At 36.0% G+C, this 23,567-nt stretch overlaps 1 protein-coding gene across 1 annotated transcript in view; it reads right to left on the bottom strand.

Moving 5' to 3' along the window:
• LOC144444757 (uncharacterized) overlaps positions 1-23,189 on the bottom strand; it is a 39,980-nt gene extending 16,791 nt beyond the window's left edge. Inside the window, exon 1 of the mRNA XM_078134284.1 lies at positions 23,141-23,189. Within this exon, the coding sequence (XP_077990410.1) occupies positions 23,141-23,146 (6 nt within the window). The 5' untranslated portion in view covers positions 23,147-23,189. The remainder of the gene's footprint in view (positions 1-23,140) is intronic.
• Positions 23,190-23,567: the final 378 nt, after the last annotated feature.

The raw sequence follows: 23,567 nt of genomic DNA, 5'->3' as shown, positions 1-23,567 counted from the left end.
GTTCAGAGAGATTCACACATTGATATTTTAGCCATATTCCTTACTTACTTAGGTTCACACAATGCTGTTATATATGGAAAGTTATAATGTAACAGTAACAGTCGTCGTACTCAATATTTTAACGTGTAGTAAGGCACTAATAATTACTCCGTGTGTTTTGTTTGCTTGAACGTTGTCCCATTCCTGATTGCAACAAGTAAGCAAACGCACCGTTGTTTTTTCGCGGATTGTATCTCGGACTTTATTTTATTAAAGTTAACCATGAATTATGAGATTTTGATTAACTGCTTTTAAGAAAAACAACTCAATAAATGCTATTTACGTTATTGGTGTTGAATTGTCAGTGATTAACGGGTACAAGAATCAAAGGACATAGAGATACACCACTCTCTTAAACAATTGCAATGAAGGGTTGATGTCCTAACCGACTTATCACAAGAAATGGGCGTTAAGACTCTTTCTGTTTCCTTTCGAGTTACTTTGAAATATGATATTACTTTATCTCTTTCAACCGTTCACTTTATCGTACATACGTACAGAACAGCGATTTTCTAGAAACAAGCTTCCGTTTGACTCGTAGAACTTAAACGCTTATAATTCTACTAAGGGGGGTGAAGATCTTTCTATTAAGGAGGGAAGGGAAAATCCTAATAGCCACAAATTCCTGAGGTAAAAAATTATATACTGTTAAGTGCCTCTATAAATAAGTGTAACTTGTTGATTAATTTATGTCTAATTGCCGAAATGATTGTGTTCGTCCTTATCCACTATCAGTAGCAAATTGCTGAAAATCATACATGTATGGAAGATACTTCATTTCGCATAGCTTTCTGTAATAAAGTGCAACAGTGTCAGATATCCCGATGAGCGATATCTCTACTACACTCTCGGCTCTCTTACATTAGTTTCAGCTGTCCCAAAGGTCCATCTATATCACATGCGTAAGCTTGACTATTTTAGTCGTTTCAGCTGTCCCGTTCTTTGATCTATGCACACAATGGACTAAGGCTAGCATATATTAAATCTTACAAAACACATAAATTTTTCTGTTAAAAAAATGTGAAAAATGAATGATTTTCAAGCTAGCTCGCATTCACTTTTAAATTTGCTTCATGTCTGGCAGTTGTTTGAATTCTTTGTACATTCTCCATTTTTATGTTTTGAACGTGAACAATTATCGTTGCACTGTTCTGTCAAAACCTGCTCATACTGAATTATTTAAATTCAAAACCATGATTCTAATTTGAATCTCGAAGTAGCGCCGGCGCCGTCGTGATAAACTTCTTCCATTCTGTATCACCCTTCTTTCTATATAGAAAATGAAAGGAAGGGGAAATATATTGAAAGATCGTCATCAGTTTTATGCCCCAAATAAATTAGTGTTTGGTTTTATCCTATTATATTTCTTTAGATTAATAATTCGACTTCAACGTATATTTGTTCTCAAAGTTCATATAGCATACTGCTGACATATATAAGGCAGTGCGGCGCTATCACAGGCCTGATGGAACAGACATGCCACAGGCCTGACAAGACAGGCCTGCCAGATCTGACTGGTCATGCCTCCCACATGCCTGATATGGGACAGACCTGCCACATGCCGGTCAGGTCAGGCCTGCCACACCCCTGACCCATAAGGCCTGCCACAGGCCTAAATCCATTTCCCTGCATAGGACCTGATGGTCACACCTGTACCAGCGCTGTCACAGTCCTGATTCAGATCTGATAAATTTTAGCTGTGTACCAGTCTGGTCAGCTCAATTATATTTATCACGCTGTCGACACTCTATTTTTGTAAAAGGAAACGAGAATGTCATTTATCAGTAATACTATCCAGTTCACCCACCGGCCATTATTTCACAATTCGGTACTCTGCGTAATCATACGTGCAAAATGGTCTAACCTCCCAACTATTCAACACTTGGCATACTACCAACTTTTCTAGGTCCAGCCTATTTCAAGAATAGGTATGACGTCATCATTCTGGATGAACGACAACTTTCACTTTTAGGAAACAATATCAACAAAACGACTTATTCGTCAGATTAGTCAGAGTTCGAATATAATCCTTAGTTTCTACATTCAAATTCGCCCGTCTTTGTTCCCCATGATCCGTTGTATCTGCAAAAGTCTATATCACTGTCAGTGCATAGAGAACACATTAAATGGCATAAAATGTCGAATATTCCTGTTGACATCTTGTCATGTTTTGGATAGTAATAAAGCTGTGCATTTCTCGAGACTTTACCGTGACGTCCTTTCTTTAAAGAGTCATCAGTGAAACTTTACGATTGTGATAAATCATCCGTATTGACCTTGAAGTCTGGGGTCAAAGAATAAAGTCACGGTTAAGGCCGGTTATCATGTTTTATAAGTGTTACACATCTATACCCTCAGAGTACTAAACATGATTTGAATGACGTCATAATCACGTGGTAGTAGTGTTTATGAGGAGTAAAGACTACTACGGCTACGCTTAGCGCCAACAACAACCCCAACTGACCGAACGATAACTGTTGCTTTAAAAGCTCGACCTTCAACAAAGAGTAAACGTTACTAAAATTAATTCTGATCGTAATAGGAAACTAAAATAAAACCACTCTAACTAGGCAATTTGTAACCACAAAACCAGAAACAAGATTTCTCTAAGTGGTAAAATAAAAATACAGAAATAGTAAGAGTATGCATCACTGTGCAAATGAATGCAATGTGCCAAGACACATGTACTATCCTTGTCCTCATGAACATTTTACGACAATTTGAAAGATAAGCCAAAGAAACCTTGTGAATGAAACATCGTAACCATAGAGACTGTTAACATGACATTGACCTCTCTGACCTTGTGGAACGGTAGTCGAAATTAGGTTGGGTCAAGTGTAACGCACAATACTTTTTCTTGGTCTAAATTTGGTTATATAAACAAGTCTAACTCTTACGAAATATAATCTACAAGACCCCCTATCTTGTTCATTGTGTTTCGGATTTGGATCTACATACTACGAAGATTGCTTCGATTCAAACAAGAAAATCGCCACTCTCCAGTGCCATCCATCCCATCCACCCATCCATCCATCCATCCATCCATCCATTTATCCATCCATCCATCCATCCATACATACATACATACATACATACATACATACATACATACATACATACATTTAAACATTGTCATCGAGACAACGAAATATAGCCATTGTTTACGTACGGTCTGAGACAATGAAACAACCTCTTGTTCGCTCCACTTCGGATTAGGGATAAACATTAAAGTATGAAAAAAGTTATCTGTAGAGATATGATAACAGAAAAAGTTGAACCAGAACAAAATATAATCCCATTTAATCCTTACGGTTACACCGATAGCAAAATGTAACGGGTTTGAAACATAACCCTAAAAGGAAAGGCACAAAAAACCTACATTCGGTCCGGTATAATAACGAGCCAACATTTCGTGGCGTGGACTCAAAATCGACATTTGTTACATAAAAATAACAAACTGTAAAAAAAATGGATGGATTGGATGAATTACTTTGAGTCATCGAAATTAAAGCTTTAAATCTGGTATGTTGCAGTTTATGTTTAGACGCTGTCGTGTCTAGATGCACGTCCCATGGTGAATTTAGTTACTACTTATCCGTCCAGCAATCAATATTGATGCTGTTTTTATCATATCGATATAAAAAAAAACAGAGTTATTCGTGCCGAAGTTTATGTTTATCGGCTACTCTGAGTAAAATATATATATATATATATATATATATATATATATATATATATATATATATATATATATATATATATATATATACAAAGCGTGAAACTCCGAGTTACAACCAAGAAAGAGTTCCAGTACTACCAAAACTATTACGCTCTGCCACTACGATATAGAGCACTGTCTTTGCAGATTGATACTCACCGTTTTATATATATATATATATATATATATATATATATATATATATATATATAGATATAGATATAGATATATGTAGATATAGATTATGTTTAGACGCTATATATATATATATATATATACATATATATATATATATATATATATATATATATATATATATATATATATATATATATATATATATATATAGTTTTGGTAGTACTGGAACTCTTTCTTGGTTGTAACTCGGAGTTTCACGCCTAGTGCGATCATCAGACAATTCATATATATATATATATATATATATATATATATATATATATATATATATATATATATATATATATACCATTACACTTAATGCTCTGTACACATTTGACACTAAAAGTACGGCACTTCGCATTTGTAGCTTATCAAATAACTTATGCAAGTGTTAGATAATGGCCCGTATGTGTTTCTGAAGAACGCAGCCGTTTGTAATTAATGAGAACATTGTCCCATTAACACATTTGACACAGTCAGTGATAGCTACACATGATTCAGGAATGGTTCCAATTACTTGTATGTCACCCATGCTTTCAGCTTTTTTGTCTCATAGTATCATTAGATGTGACCAAAAATATGACATCTAAATTATGTAAAGTACAATAGGGAAAAGCACAGTGTGTGAAAAGTTTGAAAACTAGCCATCGCGAAATAAGCTTACTCGTTTCAAGCAAATTGAAATGATATTGAAACAGTGAGCATAACGATGTTTGAGCAGTACCGAAGTTCAGATGGCACTAATGAATGGTTCATTACAATACTGTTAACAAAAACAACACACTTGATTTCAACATTCATTAAGTCAATTTATACTATTTTTTCTTCCGTAAGGAAGAGATATATTTATGGGTGGAAGTCTGTGTGTCTGTGTGTGTGTGTGTCTGTCGGTCTGTGTCATCGTTTTCTCCATAACGGCTTGCTCAATTCAAACGTGATTTTTGAAGACGTATTCCGTAGGGTAATGGCAAGACTTGATTAGGTTTTGCTAAATATCCCGTGAATATTAATGAGCAATTTACGTAATTAATGATTTTCGGTAATTAGGCTATATCTCAAGAATTCACGCTTCAAATTCATTATAACTTGGTACAAACATTTGCGATACCAAAGCGCACGTCCTGAAAATATTACTAATGTAGCTTTTAGTTTTAATAAGTTATTGGCATATTTTCGATTGGCCACAAAAAAGAAAAAAAAAGTTTCTCGTCAGGAAATGTTGTCTAAAGTGGTACGACGATGCGCTTATTTTTTTTTACATTCTCAACAAATGTCACAGTACATGTTGTGGTTGGCCAGGAGATCACTAACAGCAATGAGCAAATAGCAATCAGTGAGAAAAAATAACTTATTACATATGTTCTGTTGTATTCTAACAATTGTCTGTAGGAACGACAATCTCAAAACTTTGCCCTTACGGAAGACATTCAGTTTACATCTGGTATCAACTTATTGTACTATGCAACCATTAAGGACTGGGTTTAACTTGCCCCACAAACGTTACAGCAAAACCCTTGTAGAGGAATTTTACTATATTTACTGAAATATGGATATCATCCTGCCCACATCATCAATATATTAACTACTACACGAGGCAAAACTTGGTGATTATTTAAGTATGTTGAGAAGAAAAATGCACGCAGCTGTTAGCGGTATTTAAATTTTCGATTGGTGCATAATTTAGGTAGCAAATGTAATGTAAATATATTATTGATATTTGTCCACACTGGTAACGTATATCTACATCAATCTATTGATGAAGAGTGGGATGTGGAAACTGGGAATATGTCATGACTTGTCTTTGCATCTTTTGCTGTCGTCTTTGTTTTACAATGTATGATACTATGACGCTGCTGAGACGACTTTAAAGAGTGCACAGTCTGCAATTTATGGGTTGTTTTTTTGAATAAACAAATGATCAATTCATTTCTAACTGACAGGCACGTTGAATCATGATCAATCTGGTTGGTATCGTTACTATCATTAATTGTGACATAACATAGACATACTTCTATGGCATGATGGCATATGATTCAATAGCATGATTAATAATATGCAATACACCATATTGTCAATTACTCAACCTCTCAAAACCACTTCTCTTATACCATACACAAGCCACGTTGGTACTGTCTTTCAACACATGGATTATATACCCTGGCCTTTCTACGTCACCAAAACCCATATTTACATCACCGGTTCTGTGATATTCGAAACGTAAGAAAAAAGAGGGTTACAAAACGCCTTTACCTGTCACGTTTTTTGTTTTATAGATTATACTTGAGGGGGTATAATTATATTATTTTCCAATAATTTTCTTCATTCAGCCGGAAAATACTCGTCACCTACATTATTTTTGTAAGTACTCGTCTAGCGACTCGTAGTTTCAAGGCCTCTGAGGTCTCTTGGCCGAATGAAGAAAAATTGTCTAATTATGCTTTGTTAATTCACATTTGATCCTAAGAAATGTTTAGTGCGCATTTTTAAATGTATTTTGTACATTGTTATGGCTGAAAAACAGTATTTGTTTACATTATATGTCTACATTTCAAACCCCTGGTTTTAAATTAATCATCATATCAAATTATCATTCTTCCAATATAAGGATATTGTGTTTATTTCTCCACATATTTCACATTTTTACAATATTGTTTGTTAAATTAAACTTGTTATGATTACTCAACGTTATTTCAACAGTGGCCATCACATTCATATCAATCTAGAGGTGTTAACATCAACACCTTTATGAGATGAACTAACAGTTTGATTTACCATTTTAAATGTAGGTCACATATCAAAAAGGAAATGTATTAAGAATTTAAATATTTAATCATATTGATAAAATAATGAATGTTTTAAAACTATCATATGTGGAATATTCCCGTCACTGTGAACTTTACTCCATTTTTTAAAAAGTACTCAATGTCAGAGAGTAGTACAACAAACCCAAATCCACTCTAATTGTGTACTGAATATAGTCATATAATAATAACAATATATTTTATCCACCATGATGATAAAAAAGCAAAAACTACAATAGAGACATCACTGTACATATATGGCAAAAGGGATAAAAATAAATAGCAAATTGAGATCTAGTTTTTACACCTCGTAAAACGCAGACACATGCATACAATATAGAATGAAAGACAACTTGCCATAATATAAATTACAAAGAATGAAAGATATTTAAAAGATAAATAAGACATCACACAACAAACAACAATAGGTAAGTAAAACTGACACATCTACAAATTTCCAGAACCAAAAAGAAAAGCAATGTAAAAATTGTACAAGACAAATAATACTCCTTAATTGACTTGTTATTATTGTTACTGTCAAAAGTATGACGAAGTTGAAGGAACGGCCAAAGGAAGGGTTACTACTGGTTACCCTTATAAAGTCCCATCTTTAGTACCATCATGTACACGGTATTACGAGTAGAGCTGACGGGCGTTGGACACTTCTCAATATCTGATTCACAGTCTAACTATTCAATAACTGTAGGTCGTAAGGAGAGGAACGTGATAACATTTGTGTGTTAACTTTGTTGATGCCTGGTTCAACAACCCATGTATGCCGAGGGTATGCATTAGTCTACGACTATGCCTGGTATGGCAGTGGTACGGCTGTTTTGGACGCCATTTTGTTTTCTCGTCAAGAGATATATTTATCTTGTAACCCATAAAACAGCGATTTGTAGTTATGTTGAATGACAAATGTACTGACAATAATTTAGAATGTAGGAAGAGAGGAATGGTGATCGTGTGAAATGTTGATGAGTCCATGCCCAATACAGGCATTTTAAATATGTATGAGGACCGGATAGTAATCTGCTCATTTGAGGAGGATCGATAACACCTCTGTGCGAAGACGTAAACGCCCCAATTGGGGTTGTAATATATTTTTCAATGTTGATTTTGTAGTCAGGATTTCCATCCCGCTGCATTATCAAAATTTGAAAGCACCTCGTACGGGGGTGTGTGGCATTTTTCTCGTATACATGTATTGCCTGCGGGTAATACAGACTTCACCTGCCCGGCAAATATCCCAGATGTTATGAACCAAGGTTGATTGCATGTGTAGATTGAAGCATGTGATGTGAGCTTCGTAATGAAGTGTTTCTGTTTCTTGTTAAGGCGAAAGTCTGATATCAATACATTTCTGAGCCGTCCATAAGCTTAAACACTACTACAAATATGATAAACACATTATTTAAAAAATATTGCTTTGTAATGTAAACAATAAAATGTACTGAATTGAGAATCTAGCTTGTACATCAATCCTCATACCGTTTAATAACCTTACGAATAACAATTACACTTGGATACTGAATGGAGTGTAAACTTGTAATCTATAACCTGTTGGCAGATATATAACTGTGAAGATAAACGGTTTTGTTTCACACACCAGTCTCGTGGCCCCATGCTACCAAACACTAACCAGTATATAGGGACACTCAAACAAAATATTTTTCTTTGCAAAATTTACATGACGTGCGAAAGACTTCAAACTCAAAGGGGTGGTTGGAAGTTTGGATGTCTAAGAGTTTCCATAATATACATAGTGATCGCGATGAGATGTGAACCATCATGTCTGTTGACAAATAAAAAGGTTTTAAAGCTTTAAGAGCTGGACATGTGTATGGACGACTATTGAACTTTAACGTTTGCAGCTCAGATGTTTGTTTTGTCATCGTTTTTGTAACACTAGTACCTTGTAGTTGCAGCAATAGCTACTGTTGCATGAGATAACACTATTGTGACGATTTAAAGATGCTCCAGACACTTCAACTCGGTGTAATGATCTGTAATGGTATATTCTGAAAGGTTTCAATTTCATACACGGGTTTCTTTAAGCGTATATAAATACCATTGGCATTGCAGAAAAGCGACATATCATCTTCGCGGCTACAGCAGAACGTTCCTACAAAAGGGGCGGAAAAAGTCCACTTGCTCTCGAGAATGACATGTACAGTGTGTATGGTAAAGTGTGATTGAAATGGCATGAGGAGCGGAAGATGTGGTCATTATGTTAGATTTGAACGTGTTCCTGATTATACTGTAACTGGAAAATACGATATAATTTTAGGCGGCCTAGCGCTAAATTTGCGACAAAACTGTGGAAACCATCTGATGATGATGATGATGATGATGATGATGATGATGATGATGATGTGTGTGTGTGTGTAGGATTTACACACTCATTAAAATTTGGAGGATGGGGGGGGGGGGGGTGGCGAGTTGCTTTATTTACCTATTTCAAGTCTGTCTTGATTGTCCTTTACGTTCTCTTGTGTTTATACCTAAATGACCGTCCTATAAAATACAGTAAATAAAGCAAATGGAGCCTTCTTCATGATCATAGTTTAATCAGATTAGTACAGTTGTGAGGCTTTCCCATGTACCCGTACTTAACACATTTACAAATATTTTCACAATATTCTGTCTGTGTTTATAAAATCTGACCCGCCCTCTTTATGCAATCGTATATCACCTTTGTATGACGATAGTGAGGTGACGTGTACTTTGGAAATTCAAATCTAGTAATGAACTTTTAATCCACGTCACGCTTTTGACCTGAACACAACAAATCACTTACTGCGACTACCACACCTAATCATTGTTAAAGTCTTGGTACTTGAAAATGTTTCCTAACATGCTACAAATAAAACAAACAAAACTGTCAAACAGCATTATTCGAGTTTGACAAACGTAAAATTATACTAGTAACTTGGCCTGGGTGGTCAGTAGTAACGCACGTACAGTTTCACACAGTTCCAATTCCCAGGTGTGGATTCTTGTTGTTGTCAGCGGGTTTTTCTTCTTCCGACCTTTGACCTCAACCTCAATGTATGAATCAGGTATTTAAAGAATGGGCTGCATTGTAATCGTACACTGGAGGGTAATTAAAAACAAGCCTCGTTTTTCACGGTGATGTTATTGTGCCGTTGACATGATGGGCCAATGTTGTAATTTGAACTTTCTTCCGCTGCGTTGGCCACAAATATTCAGAACGAACAGGTGATACCAATAACATGTAATGTATAATCTGAGAGCAGCAGCCGACTTGTGTCCACATTTTCAGCAGGGCCCCTGGGTATATATTATTATATCATTTACACAACATCTTGACAACTAAACGCCAATCAAGTCTATAAATACAGTTCAGCTGAAACAGTCGAATGTGTTATTTCGGCATCTCACTGAAGAGATGGGAATGATATGAACACATATTCATTGTTGGTATGTTCGGTATGACGTGGGAAAAATTCAAGAGATATTATCTGCATTAACTCTTTAAGAGTTCATTCTTTGTTTATTGTTGACAATGCACGATTGATGTTATCGATTACTGATAAAGCATAATACTAAATAGAAGAAAATACTAAAAAAGACACAAAAAATATTTTTAAAAACCCACAAAACAACCAAAGTCAGTGTAGAACATTTACGCATATACATGATGCACACTTACTAAATGATGGTGTCATGTGACTTTATTGTCAGAAATTGCTTAAAGACAACAACTTGAAATAAATTGATAACAATTCATCCTTCTAGTATCAAGTCAGAATTAAATCAACAATTTGGAAATCCCAAACACCTTGTCTAACAGAAAGGTACAAAATTCACATGTAAGCAGACGTTTGCCATTTTCATAGAAAAAGTAGAAAAAGGTAACGGAAAAAACACACCACCACATCACAATCATAGCACTTGACATTGGTTTGGCCTTGAGTCATTGCTTTGACATTGAGTTATAGACCGTTATCAATATATGCCATTACTTCTTATACTACACCTGTTCTTCGGCGAAATACAACGTTATACTCATTTATCTGTGTCGGTCACTTCTAAGGCAACAGCTGTAGTACTTTAAGATATATAGGTCATATGTAGGGTCATGACCATGTCCTAATTTGTTGTTTCATGTGATGTGTCGTACCACTGAAATAACAAACTCTTTCTCTGTTTGTATACTATTTCTGGCGACATACTTTGAAGATATGGCATAGTAGTACTGTAATATGTATACCATGATACATTGTGAAAGCAAAGTTGCATGCATCCAAACAAAAAATATGGAAAGTATATGTAAGCTTTTCGTCCTGCGTCATTGGTTCTGTGGTCGTCAAAATATGAGTCAAAACTTTCAAAGTCGTCATTAACTTTTCTAACATTTCATAAAGTATGCTTGCACAGATATAATACGTTTCTTCATCCAGCCGGATAATATTCGTGACCTTAATGTTTTGTCAAAATCTAAAAATCGCAATTTGATGTCGGTCGTATTTGATAAGGCTGCAATCAGAATTTACGACAGAGTGGCCCTGGGGAGAATGGGGGGGGGGGGAAACAACAAATTGAATGCTCATAGGGAAGGCCATAAAAATATGATGGTCTAAAAGGGTGCCCGAAATATTTTGCTCCAAACCAAAACCTCAGCAGCGGTCGTTTACCGAGTAAATTAAAAACTTTCTTACAATAACTTCTAAAACCTAGTGATGAGTTGGGTCATGCGAATGTCTCTCTCTCTCTCTCTCTCTCTCTCTCTCTCTCTCTCTCTCTCTCTCTCTCTCTCTCTCTCTCTCTCTCTCTCTCTCTCTCTCTCTCTCTCTCCTCTGAGGCAGTCAATAGCCAAGCAGATGTGTGTGTCTGCCAAATTATCTCTGTATAAGTTAAAGTGTTGGTAATATAGCCAGGCAGTTGTATATGAAATAATGTATTGTAAATTGGGGTATTGAAGCCAAATTTCAAGTAGTCTATGTCTTTCGATAATGTGTATGGTTTGAAATTTTATGGCTCTAAATGGCCTCCTACATATCTACATGTTTACCGTGGGAGGGGGATATACCCTCTCACACCCTCCCCAATAGCTATCATTGGGATGCTATTTCTGCCCAGAATCAAGATTGAAAACCCTGCTGGCTACGTATTTCCTACAGTGAAATGGCATGGAATTCAAATATCAATATCAAAACATATGTATTGTAGATGTTATTAAAACATAGAAGGAAATCGTTTTTATATTGATGCTCTACATTTTCTCCGCAAACTGCACTGCCTTGCCCACCCTCTCTATATACTGACTGTCTTTTTGACTAATGGTTCAATGATAAACTGCTTTGCGATGAAAGGTTATGTCATTGAAAACACATTATTTCAATTACGTTTAGCCGGTTTAGGATTCCACTGGTATGGTAAACAACTGTTCTGTGGCCATTAGTGCACAAGACGCCAATAAATGCCCAAAGGCACATACAGTTATAGACTTTTACATTTGGCACCCAGGGTGTTATTGCATAGGAATAGTACTTTTAAGACACATTACTTACATTTTCAAACGGTCATCAGGATGGATGTGAAGTCATTCTCAGCAATATTTTCAAGGTCTTAGCAACACACAATATGTATTCGTCCATTTGATACCATACAAATTCACTTTCAAAGTGCACACGCACATATTTCTCACATAAACGGTTTCTTTAATACATACCATAGTTTCACAAGTCCGTGCTATACGTTTGACAAACATGACGTACACAATATGGATGTTTAGTGAAGATGATCGTCCTCAGCATCCCGATAGATGGGCCGCCATGATGTATTAAAATGACGTCGCCGGTTAATGCGAACTTTACAGCTAGTGCATGATGACGTCATACATTACAAAATTGAATATGGAGACCTACATTACCCCCAAAGAACTTGTTCTGCCACCAGCACCAATCAATGGTAACCTACTGTACCCCAGGCGACAAGCTCTGGACCAATCAAAGGTAACCCATTTTATCCAAAACAATTTCTTCTGGACCTATCAATGGTAACCTACTGTACGACAAGCTGTGGACGTGGACCAATCAATGGTAACCTCTTTATTTTCTTAACCTCAAATGAAAAGCTCTGGACCAATCAAAGGGCAGCATGTATTATATATAATAGCTAATGGTACGGTGATCATGTATGTTCAAGTAAATAGAACAACAAAAGCAACTTCTTGTAGGTTCTTTTGCGGACATCTCCTTTAGACATCCCAGAAAGATTCCCGCCAAAACTTAAGAGACGCCCTGTTGAAAACCATTCTGCCTCTGTTCCTTGACTGCGAATTCCAAACTTAGTGAATTGGAGCCCATGCCAACTTTTATGTGTTTGCTATATCAGTGCAACACATTACAGTTGAAAGTTACATTCCAACAACTGAAGTTACTGATATACCGTCAAGAATCTAATTCCATTTTATGTACGGTAGTTTTAGTACATGTTTGGATCAGGTATGAAATACTTCCCTAATAAGTTATGATAAGAACCAGTAAAACAAGGGTTGGCGCCCTGATCACGTGGGTAAGTAGAAATAGTTCACTGAGCAGTATTGAAAGTTCATGATGTAAGGTCTCTGTTCTAAGAGATTGTTCACTCTATTAACAAAATTTGAGGAGAGTTTTCAATGGTGCATTTGAAACTATATGTAAATATGACACAAAATCGTACAAATCAGAGTTTGTGTTTGTCACAGGTAAACACGGGACTACAATAAATAAACATTAACGTAACACGAAAATAAATGAATCGAGAAATGCATCTTCAATATGACAGATAAGTCCGTTTGTAACATAAATCATCTCGTAGTTATGGGTTCTCATGACCTTAACTGTCCTTCATGACAGACATGTTACTCATGTTCGAATGAGTTTGACAATTACACCATGTGATGGTATTTTCATGAAGGGGGCGAGACGATCTTCTTTGCAGATAGAGATAAAATCTAAGAAACCCCTTTGAGACAAATATTACGTGATACGTTTAATTATCAGGGTAAAGGTACAATTTCAAAAGTACATGCTGTTCAACATTACTTGTGGTATGTGTAGTATTCATTGTTACAACCCATTGCTCTCCCAGCGAGACTTGTATCCTGTCCAATCTGTACATGGCGCTTGTGGTTACATTTATCCATATATAAAAACTATAAATGCATGCCTTTGGCAAGTATTGGTATGTGTTTTCCTAACCACTGAAGTGCCACGTGTTGCTGTGTATAGAAACAGATGTTCTATTGACCGAAAATCGGTACGAATAACCTTTTGACCAGAAATACTTATCTGAATTAAGTTCACATGTTTCTTTGACTTAGCGAATGATTTTAATGTTGGGTGATGTAATTTACTTTCCTTCAGTCGCTAGTATTAATTCTAGACCATATAAACTGGCTATCTCTTTCAGGAAATCACCTAAATACGTCGTGTGGTTTTGAAAGCATAGCATCCACTTCATCGCAGTTGTCAACATCGATTGCATGAATCACGATTATTTCTTCAATTCTTCAGACGCACGGTCGCAAAAATGTCAATCTCGCACGGGAGTCAAATCGCCGATGATATGTTCTCGTAATTTCAAGTTTAGTATAAATCACTTATCAATCAATCAATCAAGAGACTATTTCATTGCCGTCTTGTCAGTATCACTTTACACTTTTCTGATGGTCTAGCAGTGACTGTAAGTCTGTAATTACATGCAAGCTGGTTTCGGTGTTATGCAACCTTTTATGCTAGGTGATCTAAGTATGTCGCTTGTCAAGTGTATAAGACACGATCACTGTTAATTCTCATTTCAATATTTGTGGCTTCAGACAGTCCTTTCTACAAGCTGGTAATTTTACTTTTTGCCCCCTATAACAAACCATACTCAACTGATACTTGGGAACCAACGCGTCAGTAGTACCGAATCAGTTTTATACATTCTTTCTTTTTTCGCTTTGATTGTTTTCATGTCGTATAATTTCCTTTATGCTATAATTTCTTCTTTTTTTCATCAACTAACATATGACAGCTCTGCTGACGGTCAAATCCAAGATGTAGGTCACGTATATTTTAAGTGGTGATCGGTATGACGCTTGTTAAGAGGGTTGAGTATCGGATGTGTTATACGATAGCTGTGAATGCCGTCAAGTTTGATAAATGTTTCAATTATACTGCTTAGGTTAATGTGATCTCTATTATAGGACATTAGTCAATGAAATCACAAATTTACCAAGATGATATAGATGCTGTGTACTTACAAAGAAATACTCGTTTGCCTCAGCATTTTGTTGTTGCAATTTAGAGTTCATAATAAAACTGCAAATCTTAGCTCTCGCTAGCAAAAAAAAGTTGGTGACTACTGTCATGTATTACAGTATATTTGACTTGACTTGACTTGACTGGAAATTACATTTTACATAATATAATATATTAAACCATCAACTAGCCAAGTTGAACAAAAAATATGGATTATAATTATAATCTGGTCGTTCTACGTCACGACAACGCCTGTCTACGACTGTTGTGTTCAAAATATGAGACAAAACGTTCAAAATTGCCGATTTTTCTTTGATATTACTGGCGCTGATATAATTATGTTATTCTCCAATATTTTGCTTCATTCAGCCGGAAACTACTCGTGACCTGAGGGACAGGTCATTTTCTCCGGCGGGGTGTGGTGGGGGGGGGAGTCGGTGACTGTTTCGATCGGGCCGATTAAAAGTAACTGACCCCCCCCCCCCCTCCTTCTCTGTAAAACCAAAAAATAGGCTGACTCCCGACTATGACTTAACCCCACCATATATCATATTTACATGACAGGTATTTCACCATGACTCAGAGTGTACTGCTTGACTAAATTCTTTATAAGATAGCATCATACTAAATCAACGACTACACAGGGTAATATATTGAAAAAGGAGTTTAAATAGTATCTTGACAGTAAAAGGTAGGGGGAAAACTTGAGATCGTGATATGTACGCCTCTCGTGGGGGGGGGTCCTAGGGTCCTAGAAGCTCTGGAGGTATTTTGACACTTAAAGTCAATATTAGGCTATTCAATCCCTTTTAGGCAATAATTTCCAAGCTTTACAAGACAGCACCAACATGTAAAAAATCAAGTACATAGGGTTGAATTATTTTTATAAGTTTAATAGCATTTTGACAAAGAGGTAGGGGGGAGTGTTTTAGACTTGGATATGTCCACGTCTTGTGTATGTGGGGTCCTAGGGGGTCTCTCCCTTGAAGCTCTGGAGGTTGTACTCTTACAGCCAACTTTTAGGCTATTCAGAGCAATAACTTCAAACATCTACATGTAATGGTTGTATCATTGGCAGGGGGGAGAGTTGGAGAGTTTCTTTAAGAGTCTTTTAAGGCAATTTTTAGACTATCCTGGTAATAATTTCACATCTCTAAGAGGCAGTATCATCTAAAATTAGCAATTAAGGGTTAAAAGGTGCATCTGATTGCTGGTTGATTGCATGACTGACCTAGCTCTGGGAGTGAAGGAATCCTAGTAGTCTATGGACCCAACCCTGAAAAAGCCTCTAGAACATGGATTTTTCAAGTACAGTTTACGGTGTAAGGAGATTTCAGCTACAATAAATCTTCATCAATTATACAAACAAAATATACATCGTTATACTGAAAAATTTCATTCGTGTTTTATTTTTTGACCAAAAACACCATATTTTTCACATTTTTTGTCAAAACTGATTATCACTGTACTAAACACTACAAAATCACTTCTACATATTGTTTCTTGGTAAAAATGATGGTTTCATATATATTCCAATAAAATATATTAAATAAATACACAAAATAGTTTTGGTTATCTGTGATTATTTGAACCAAAAACGTCACTTTTTCACTTTTTAACACAAAAAGTGACTACCGATATACATACATAATGTCTCAGTAATACACAACTGTTTCCCTGTTTAATAGTTCAATAAACCACTCTTGGGTGTATATTATTACACCTGTGAGTATGTGATACCAACTACTCACTATTTTGCTTCTGTCCGTCTGTTTGTTCAGGTACATAGTATCTTACTTGGACTGCTTATCTCATTCATGCCTACAGTTTGCCAGTATATCAGCAGTAAATAACTGACCCACGTACAAAATTGTATTTGATTACCAGTGTATTAAATTATTTCTCAAAGATCAATCAATCAGCCAATCAATCAATAAATCAATCAATAATACCTGTGGATATTGTGCATGGCTGGTAAGTTCCATTATAAAGGTGTTTCTTTTGGTATTGTCGGGTATGATTATATTTCCATACACTTTATACACTTTATTTACTCTCACTATCACTATCACTATCAATGTCACTGGAGTTTCCATCACTGTCATCATTGTCTTCATTGATAACTCTTTTCAAACAGGATTTATCTGTACAGTGGCACAGCTCTGTACAATCAAGGTTGTTGGCTTTGCATGAGCACACACGTGATGAACATTGTGATCTTTTACATGTGCAACTAACAACTCCAGTGATATAGGGGTCTAAATTCTTCTATGAATATTGCCATTACGGAACTTTCAACTTTTGCCCCCAATTGCAATATATGTTAAGCATATTAGCCATTGATTATGAAACGAAGAAAACTCTTGTAGAGTAACATCTAATTGTCAGAGATATATCATAGTAAACTAACTAGGAATACAAATTACTGAACGTAACTTTTTATAGTTTGTTTTCTGATGTATTTTTGCTAACAAACTTCCCCGGGCTGTTGGCAATAAAACTATCCTTAGTACTCAGCATTGTATTGAATATCTCAATATCTCAATATTTGTTAATTTAGCAATGGTTTCATTGTATATGGATATTTCATCAAAAAATTGAAATGCGCATTATTTATTTGATTTATTTTACATTCAAGTAAAGCATATATTTCATTGCCAACAGACTGGTTTGTGCACATAATGCAACATTTTTTGATGTTTGTATGCCACTACATCTTAATTGTTTGTGTGTGTTGATATTCTGAATTTGGTCGTGCTAGTTCTATGACTAATAACATTATGTACTAATTCTAGATATGGTTTAAAGTCATAGGTTAGTTTGAATTTGTTGTATGCATGTAATTTATTATTATCCAACTTTTGAAGAGTGGACAGCCACATTGTATTCAGACAGACTTGTTTTCGTTTACTTTGAAATGCTTGAATAGCATAATTGTCATCACCAACTTCAGTTACATTTAATCATTCCTGAATGAAAGATGACCATGTATTAACTTTGCTGTTTTCATCTTTGACGTGGTATAAGGTTTGACAATGATTATTGATATGAGATATATTGTTGCACAAAGATTTGTTTGAGTTTAGATAGACGATTGTCGAGATGACAAAAGTAAACTAAAGACGATTTGTGAATGTATGACATTGATATGGTTGATGCCTTACGCAAACGGCAGTGGTTACATGCCCACGAGATTCCACGATACCATTGTACGACACTTTACGAGATAAACATATATACTTTAAATGTCCACAGTTATGTCTAAAGAGTCAGATTACCAAGGTACATTGAATTGTCTGATGACGATATATGTATATGTGTGTGTGTGTGTGTGTGTGTCTGTCTGTCTGTCTGTCTGTCTGTCTGTCTGTCTGTCTGTGTGTCTGTGTCTGTCTGTCTGTGTGCCTGTGTGTGTGAATTATTACATCAAATCTATGATGTAACATAACATAAATGGATAGAAGAGACATATACAACAATGTAAACATCATCATTATCATCATCATCACCACCACCACCACCACCACCACCACCACAACAACAACAACAACAACAACAACAACAATACATTTCATCGGTATTTATAAACAGGGCAATCAAGATGAAAGCGTAAAATGGAACACAAAGGGTGATAAAAGCCCTAATTGAATTGTGACCTAAACATCAGATTCTTATGAGATTGATTCAACAGGGACCAATAAATGAAATAACAAATTGCATATCATACTTGCATGAGATGTTATAACTTTGACGTTACTAGGGAAAACAGACACTGAATCATTTCATGAACGTTCGGGGTAAATAGTTATATGGAATTAACGATATGTATGACTTTTTTGTGTCAGCTTGAATACGAAAGAACTACAGAAACACCAGGAAGCACGAACAGACAAGAACGAACATACACAGAACTTCACCTACACATCAAAGTATGATATAACCCCGACCCACCCACCCCATCCCACCCCATCCCGGCCAACCCCCTCCAACCACATCCCTCATCCATTTACAACATGTTGCACGAGCTTATCACTTGAAATAGCTATTTGGGTTTCTATCTTATAAGTGATTTTAAACCTGTAATATGACGTTGGATGTCATTGAACTAGGCATACACATTCCTTTTGTTTCCAGGGATCTATTTCTTAGAATGATATACAATTGATTAATTTAGGGTGTTTTAAAATAATACTGACTGTTCGAAAAAGAAACAAGAGAAGAAAAGAAAACGGGCGACGAGAACTTTATAAAAATAAAGAACTGATCAATGTTAGGAGTGCTGGGAAGGTATGGGTGATAGAGTGTATCAAATTTTATAATTTGAACAGAAACACAAACTAAGTTTGGAGTTTAACTGGTGGCGTGGTGTTTATCTAGTAATCAAATATTGGTCCTGGAATAATTCAACTTAGATAAAGTCACCAGCTCAGACCACACACGTCAAACAAAAACATATCATTTCAATTTTAATTTTATCTTTCATATTTCGAGGGGGATGTGCCGAATATACACACAGGATGTTAAACATTCACCGAGTACTTCCCTACTATAAACATTCCACTACTTGAAGTTGTGTTTATGAGTAGTCAAGTATGTTCGGCTGTTGACTTGAGATTGACCACATGTAGTACACATTGTCATCTATTCCCCAGTTCTGCTTACATAAACCTGGTAAAGCACGTAGCTATGTCCAAATTTATAAAGTGGACCTGTAGTCGATCACAGTGCAAAGTTTACACACTCGTATAAAGCTACCGAGATCTACTATAATTTTAAAGACATGCTACCAAGTTGAAGGGCACAGTACGGTCAAGGATCTTAAAGATCTTTCCAAATTTTGCGTTTACCTTGTTCTTTCTGTTCTTACTTATATTATTCAATTCGTCATTTTATTTTTTTTCTTGTTTAATAATTTTTCATGTGTGTTTTATATCGAATTGTCTGAGTGTATTGTATAGGATGATGGTATTCTTGTGCATCTACGTGACGTAATATTTGATTCATATAATTAACATAGAAAACTACCATAAAAAGAGACCCATCTCTCTTGAGTACAAAAATCAATGACGTAGATTTTCCGCTCTAAAATATTACGTCATGATTAAAGCTAAGAGTTTTTTTCATAGGTGACACTAGCTATGAATCCAAAGTCACCAAGTTAACGATGAAATGCAGGGCCGTGGCTTTACGTTTACATGACTGTAGTGACTGTGAAAGTATTTCAACGAAAGGAAGATATATATGTATTCCAGGAACCCATATTAAATCATTTAATGACGAACGCATGTTATCTTAAGTGGCATAACTTCTTTTTTTAGTACCATACATTACACAGATCTGTTTTCAGTAAAACCAAGAGTAACCTTTGCTTAATGTCTACTGCCTTACAGTAAACACCCCCCCCCCCCCGTCCCATCGTCTGAAAGGAAAACGTTCCAGTAACAGTCGGATGGCTTGTATATATTTTACATTGAATGACGAGTTTCATCGTGATAACGTCAATGCACATGTGTATCTCTTTGTATGTGTGTGTACGTGTGTGCCCCTCTTCTCTGTCTGTCTGTCTGTCTGTCTGTCTGTCTGTCTGTCTGTCTGTCTGTCTGTCCTGTCTGCCTGTGTATGTCTGCATGTATGTATGTATGTATGTATGTATGGATGTATGTATGTATGTATGTATGTATGTATGTATGTATGTATGTATGTATGTCTGTCTGTCTGTCTGTATGCCAGTCTCTATGTCTGTAGTATGTATGTATGTATGTATGTATGTATGTATGTATGTATGTATGTATGTATGTATGTATGTATGTATGTCTCTGTCCGAGCTCTGTCTGTCTCTCTCTCTCTTTCTCACCAAATTTCCCATACTACACAAGGTATTATACAAACATCGCCGTCACATGCGCCAATTTTACAAATTATGGAAAAACAGGGTACAGAAGAGTGTGATCAAATTATATTTGAAATAAAGGTGTGTTTAATATCATGATATGTGAATACACGCATTGCTGTTGTTGTTGTTGTTGTTGTTGTTGTTGTTGTTGTTGTTGTGTAAGCTATAAAGTACATATGTGCTATTGTCTATTCTGTTGACAGTTTATTTTCTTTCGATTGAAAGTGCTGCTGGCCGGCGATATTGGAATCGAGTTAAAATAGAATCTTGATAAGACGCATATATCTGTATGCGTTGAAAAAAATTCATTTATTTCTCGCTTTACAACGATATATATATATATATATATATATATATATATATATATATATATATATATATATATATATATATATATATATATATATATATATATATATATATATAATTAAAGTGGGGACAGAAATGTGACACGTGTACGTGTAGGATTGGAACCCACGTCCCCTGAATATTGGAATGCTCTAGCCAGCTGAGCTAATGCGTCAACTGGTAGATTCTTTGGGCCGTGCTGGTCTGTACCTTTCTATTCCTCAAGGTAGGTGAGAAGCCGTACTCATTGACCTATAAGCCTTTCAACCTATTCCAAATGTGAATTCACTGGGACCCTGCCTATGGGCCACCAACTTAGGAATCGGTTTACTAAAGCAATGAGGATCAACACATGATGTTTTATACCAAATAACTATATATAAACGAAACTCACCCAAATAATGAATAAGAAATTACATTTAAATTGAGGAAAGAAAAGTAACACGTGCAGGATTCCAATCCACGTCTCCTGAATACTAGCCAAAGTGCTCTAGCCAGTTGAGATATAGATGATACAGATATAGATGTTATACATATATACACACACATCGTCTATGTTGTGTTTGAAATTAAGTTAGCTGTGATATACTTACAAAGAGAAATGAACAGAAACAGGGGTCGTGGAGTGTTATGGCATATCTTTGGTAATAAACGTTCACGAAAGCTTTTACAGTACTGTATAACTCGAACCTTTCCCCTGTTATGTAGTAGTTATCTGCCCAGAACTGATAATGTATCTCTTATGAGCTTGAAGGGTCTAAAATTAGAGGAAACACCGTAATTTTCTATTATTATTTTCTATTTTATTATTATAACGTGTAACATGTATATAAATATATATTTACCACACACGTGTATTAATGTTTGGACTTCTCTATGCATACGTGGAGATATGAGCGTCCCACAGGCACGTTCAGTATCTATAGTTTGGCGCCACACCCGTGGTGTTTTCAACTGGCGACCTTTTTAGCTCAGTAATGAAGACCGCACCATGCATGACAGCGTCATCGAACTGTCACGTAAGCCCTACACATGTACAACATGATGTTCACTTTATCATTATCATTTCATTTTTACTGTACATCAGCATTCTTGAGAAATAGTCCTTCAGTTCGCCCTGTTATATCTCGCCGATGGGCTGAACTACGGATGGGGAATTTCGCTGTCGATATCATAAAATATGTGGAATGCGCTATAAACTATGCCAGGCTTGAAGTAGTGTTTAGTGGAAGGGGAAACACGATAAACAACACAAAATCAGAGAGAGAGTTTCGCGGTCTACTGGGAAAATGAAAACCTTCACAGTTTGATGGCAATGATATATCACACCAATTAAAACAGCTAGAATCAAAGTTATCGTTCACCTCACGAGAACTTCAGACAGTCGATCACACATCTGGGAACTATCAGCGGAGTGTGTTTCGTGAATGCGCTAACTGAGGTCACTGTATTTTTCGGGTTCCAATCCCCAGGCGATGTTGTTTAAACATCGAGGAAAACAGACCACTCGGTACGCGATCAGTATGCTATAAGCCACTATGTAATGAACATCGTACTTCTTGTAGTAACAGTAGTAGGGAGTTATCGCTTCACAAGACGACTTTATTTTTCAAAACAACCTTCGCCAATATTACTGTGCAAGGTCACAGATAAAAATATTTCCCAAATGTATATCTCCAATACCCTGTTGACTTGAAAAGCAAGAGGCAACATACCCTAAATTTGTCTTGTAGATATGCAATGGACAGGAACAATGATATACGACTCAGAGAAGAAACCCTTGTAAATATAATGCCCCATCCATAATATTATGACTTGGTAGGCAATATTACACTTTCAGCTCATCGCCATTTCCAGAATAGTCGCATGCAAGTATTGGAAGAAAACAGGTTGAAAGTAAACTTACCAACATTTTGAAGACATTATATCGCTGTAGCAGATGTTAGAGAAAGACCTATCGTACACATGATGTAAACTTCTACTATGACAGGATCGCTCCCTTCACGTCACACTGCAAGATCTGAACAGCGCCGCACCGTCTAGGGTGACGTTGGGGTGTGCTCGTCCAACTTTATCGACTCAACAACAATTGAACGTTTTTACAGGTTTACTGCACGTTTTAGTAGTAACAAGATCGTCCTGTGAGTGATGACTTCGTCTGTTATGTCATAAAAAAATCGAATACACCAAGAAAAAGCTCTCTTGGAAGTATTTTCAAGAAAGCTGCTAGTTTTTGGTACTAATATTAATAGTTCTATTAAAAAGGAAGGCATCCAAACTAAAAGTGGATCAAATTCCTTAATAGTTCTTTTTTTAATAGCCAAAAATTTGAC

Source organism: Glandiceps talaboti, chromosome 13 (assembly GCF_964340395.1).
Source record: "Glandiceps talaboti chromosome 13, keGlaTala1.1, whole genome shotgun sequence".
Taxonomy (NCBI): domain Eukaryota; kingdom Metazoa; phylum Hemichordata; class Enteropneusta; family Spengelidae; genus Glandiceps; species Glandiceps talaboti.
This window is presented reverse-complemented; position numbering and strand designations above follow the sequence as displayed.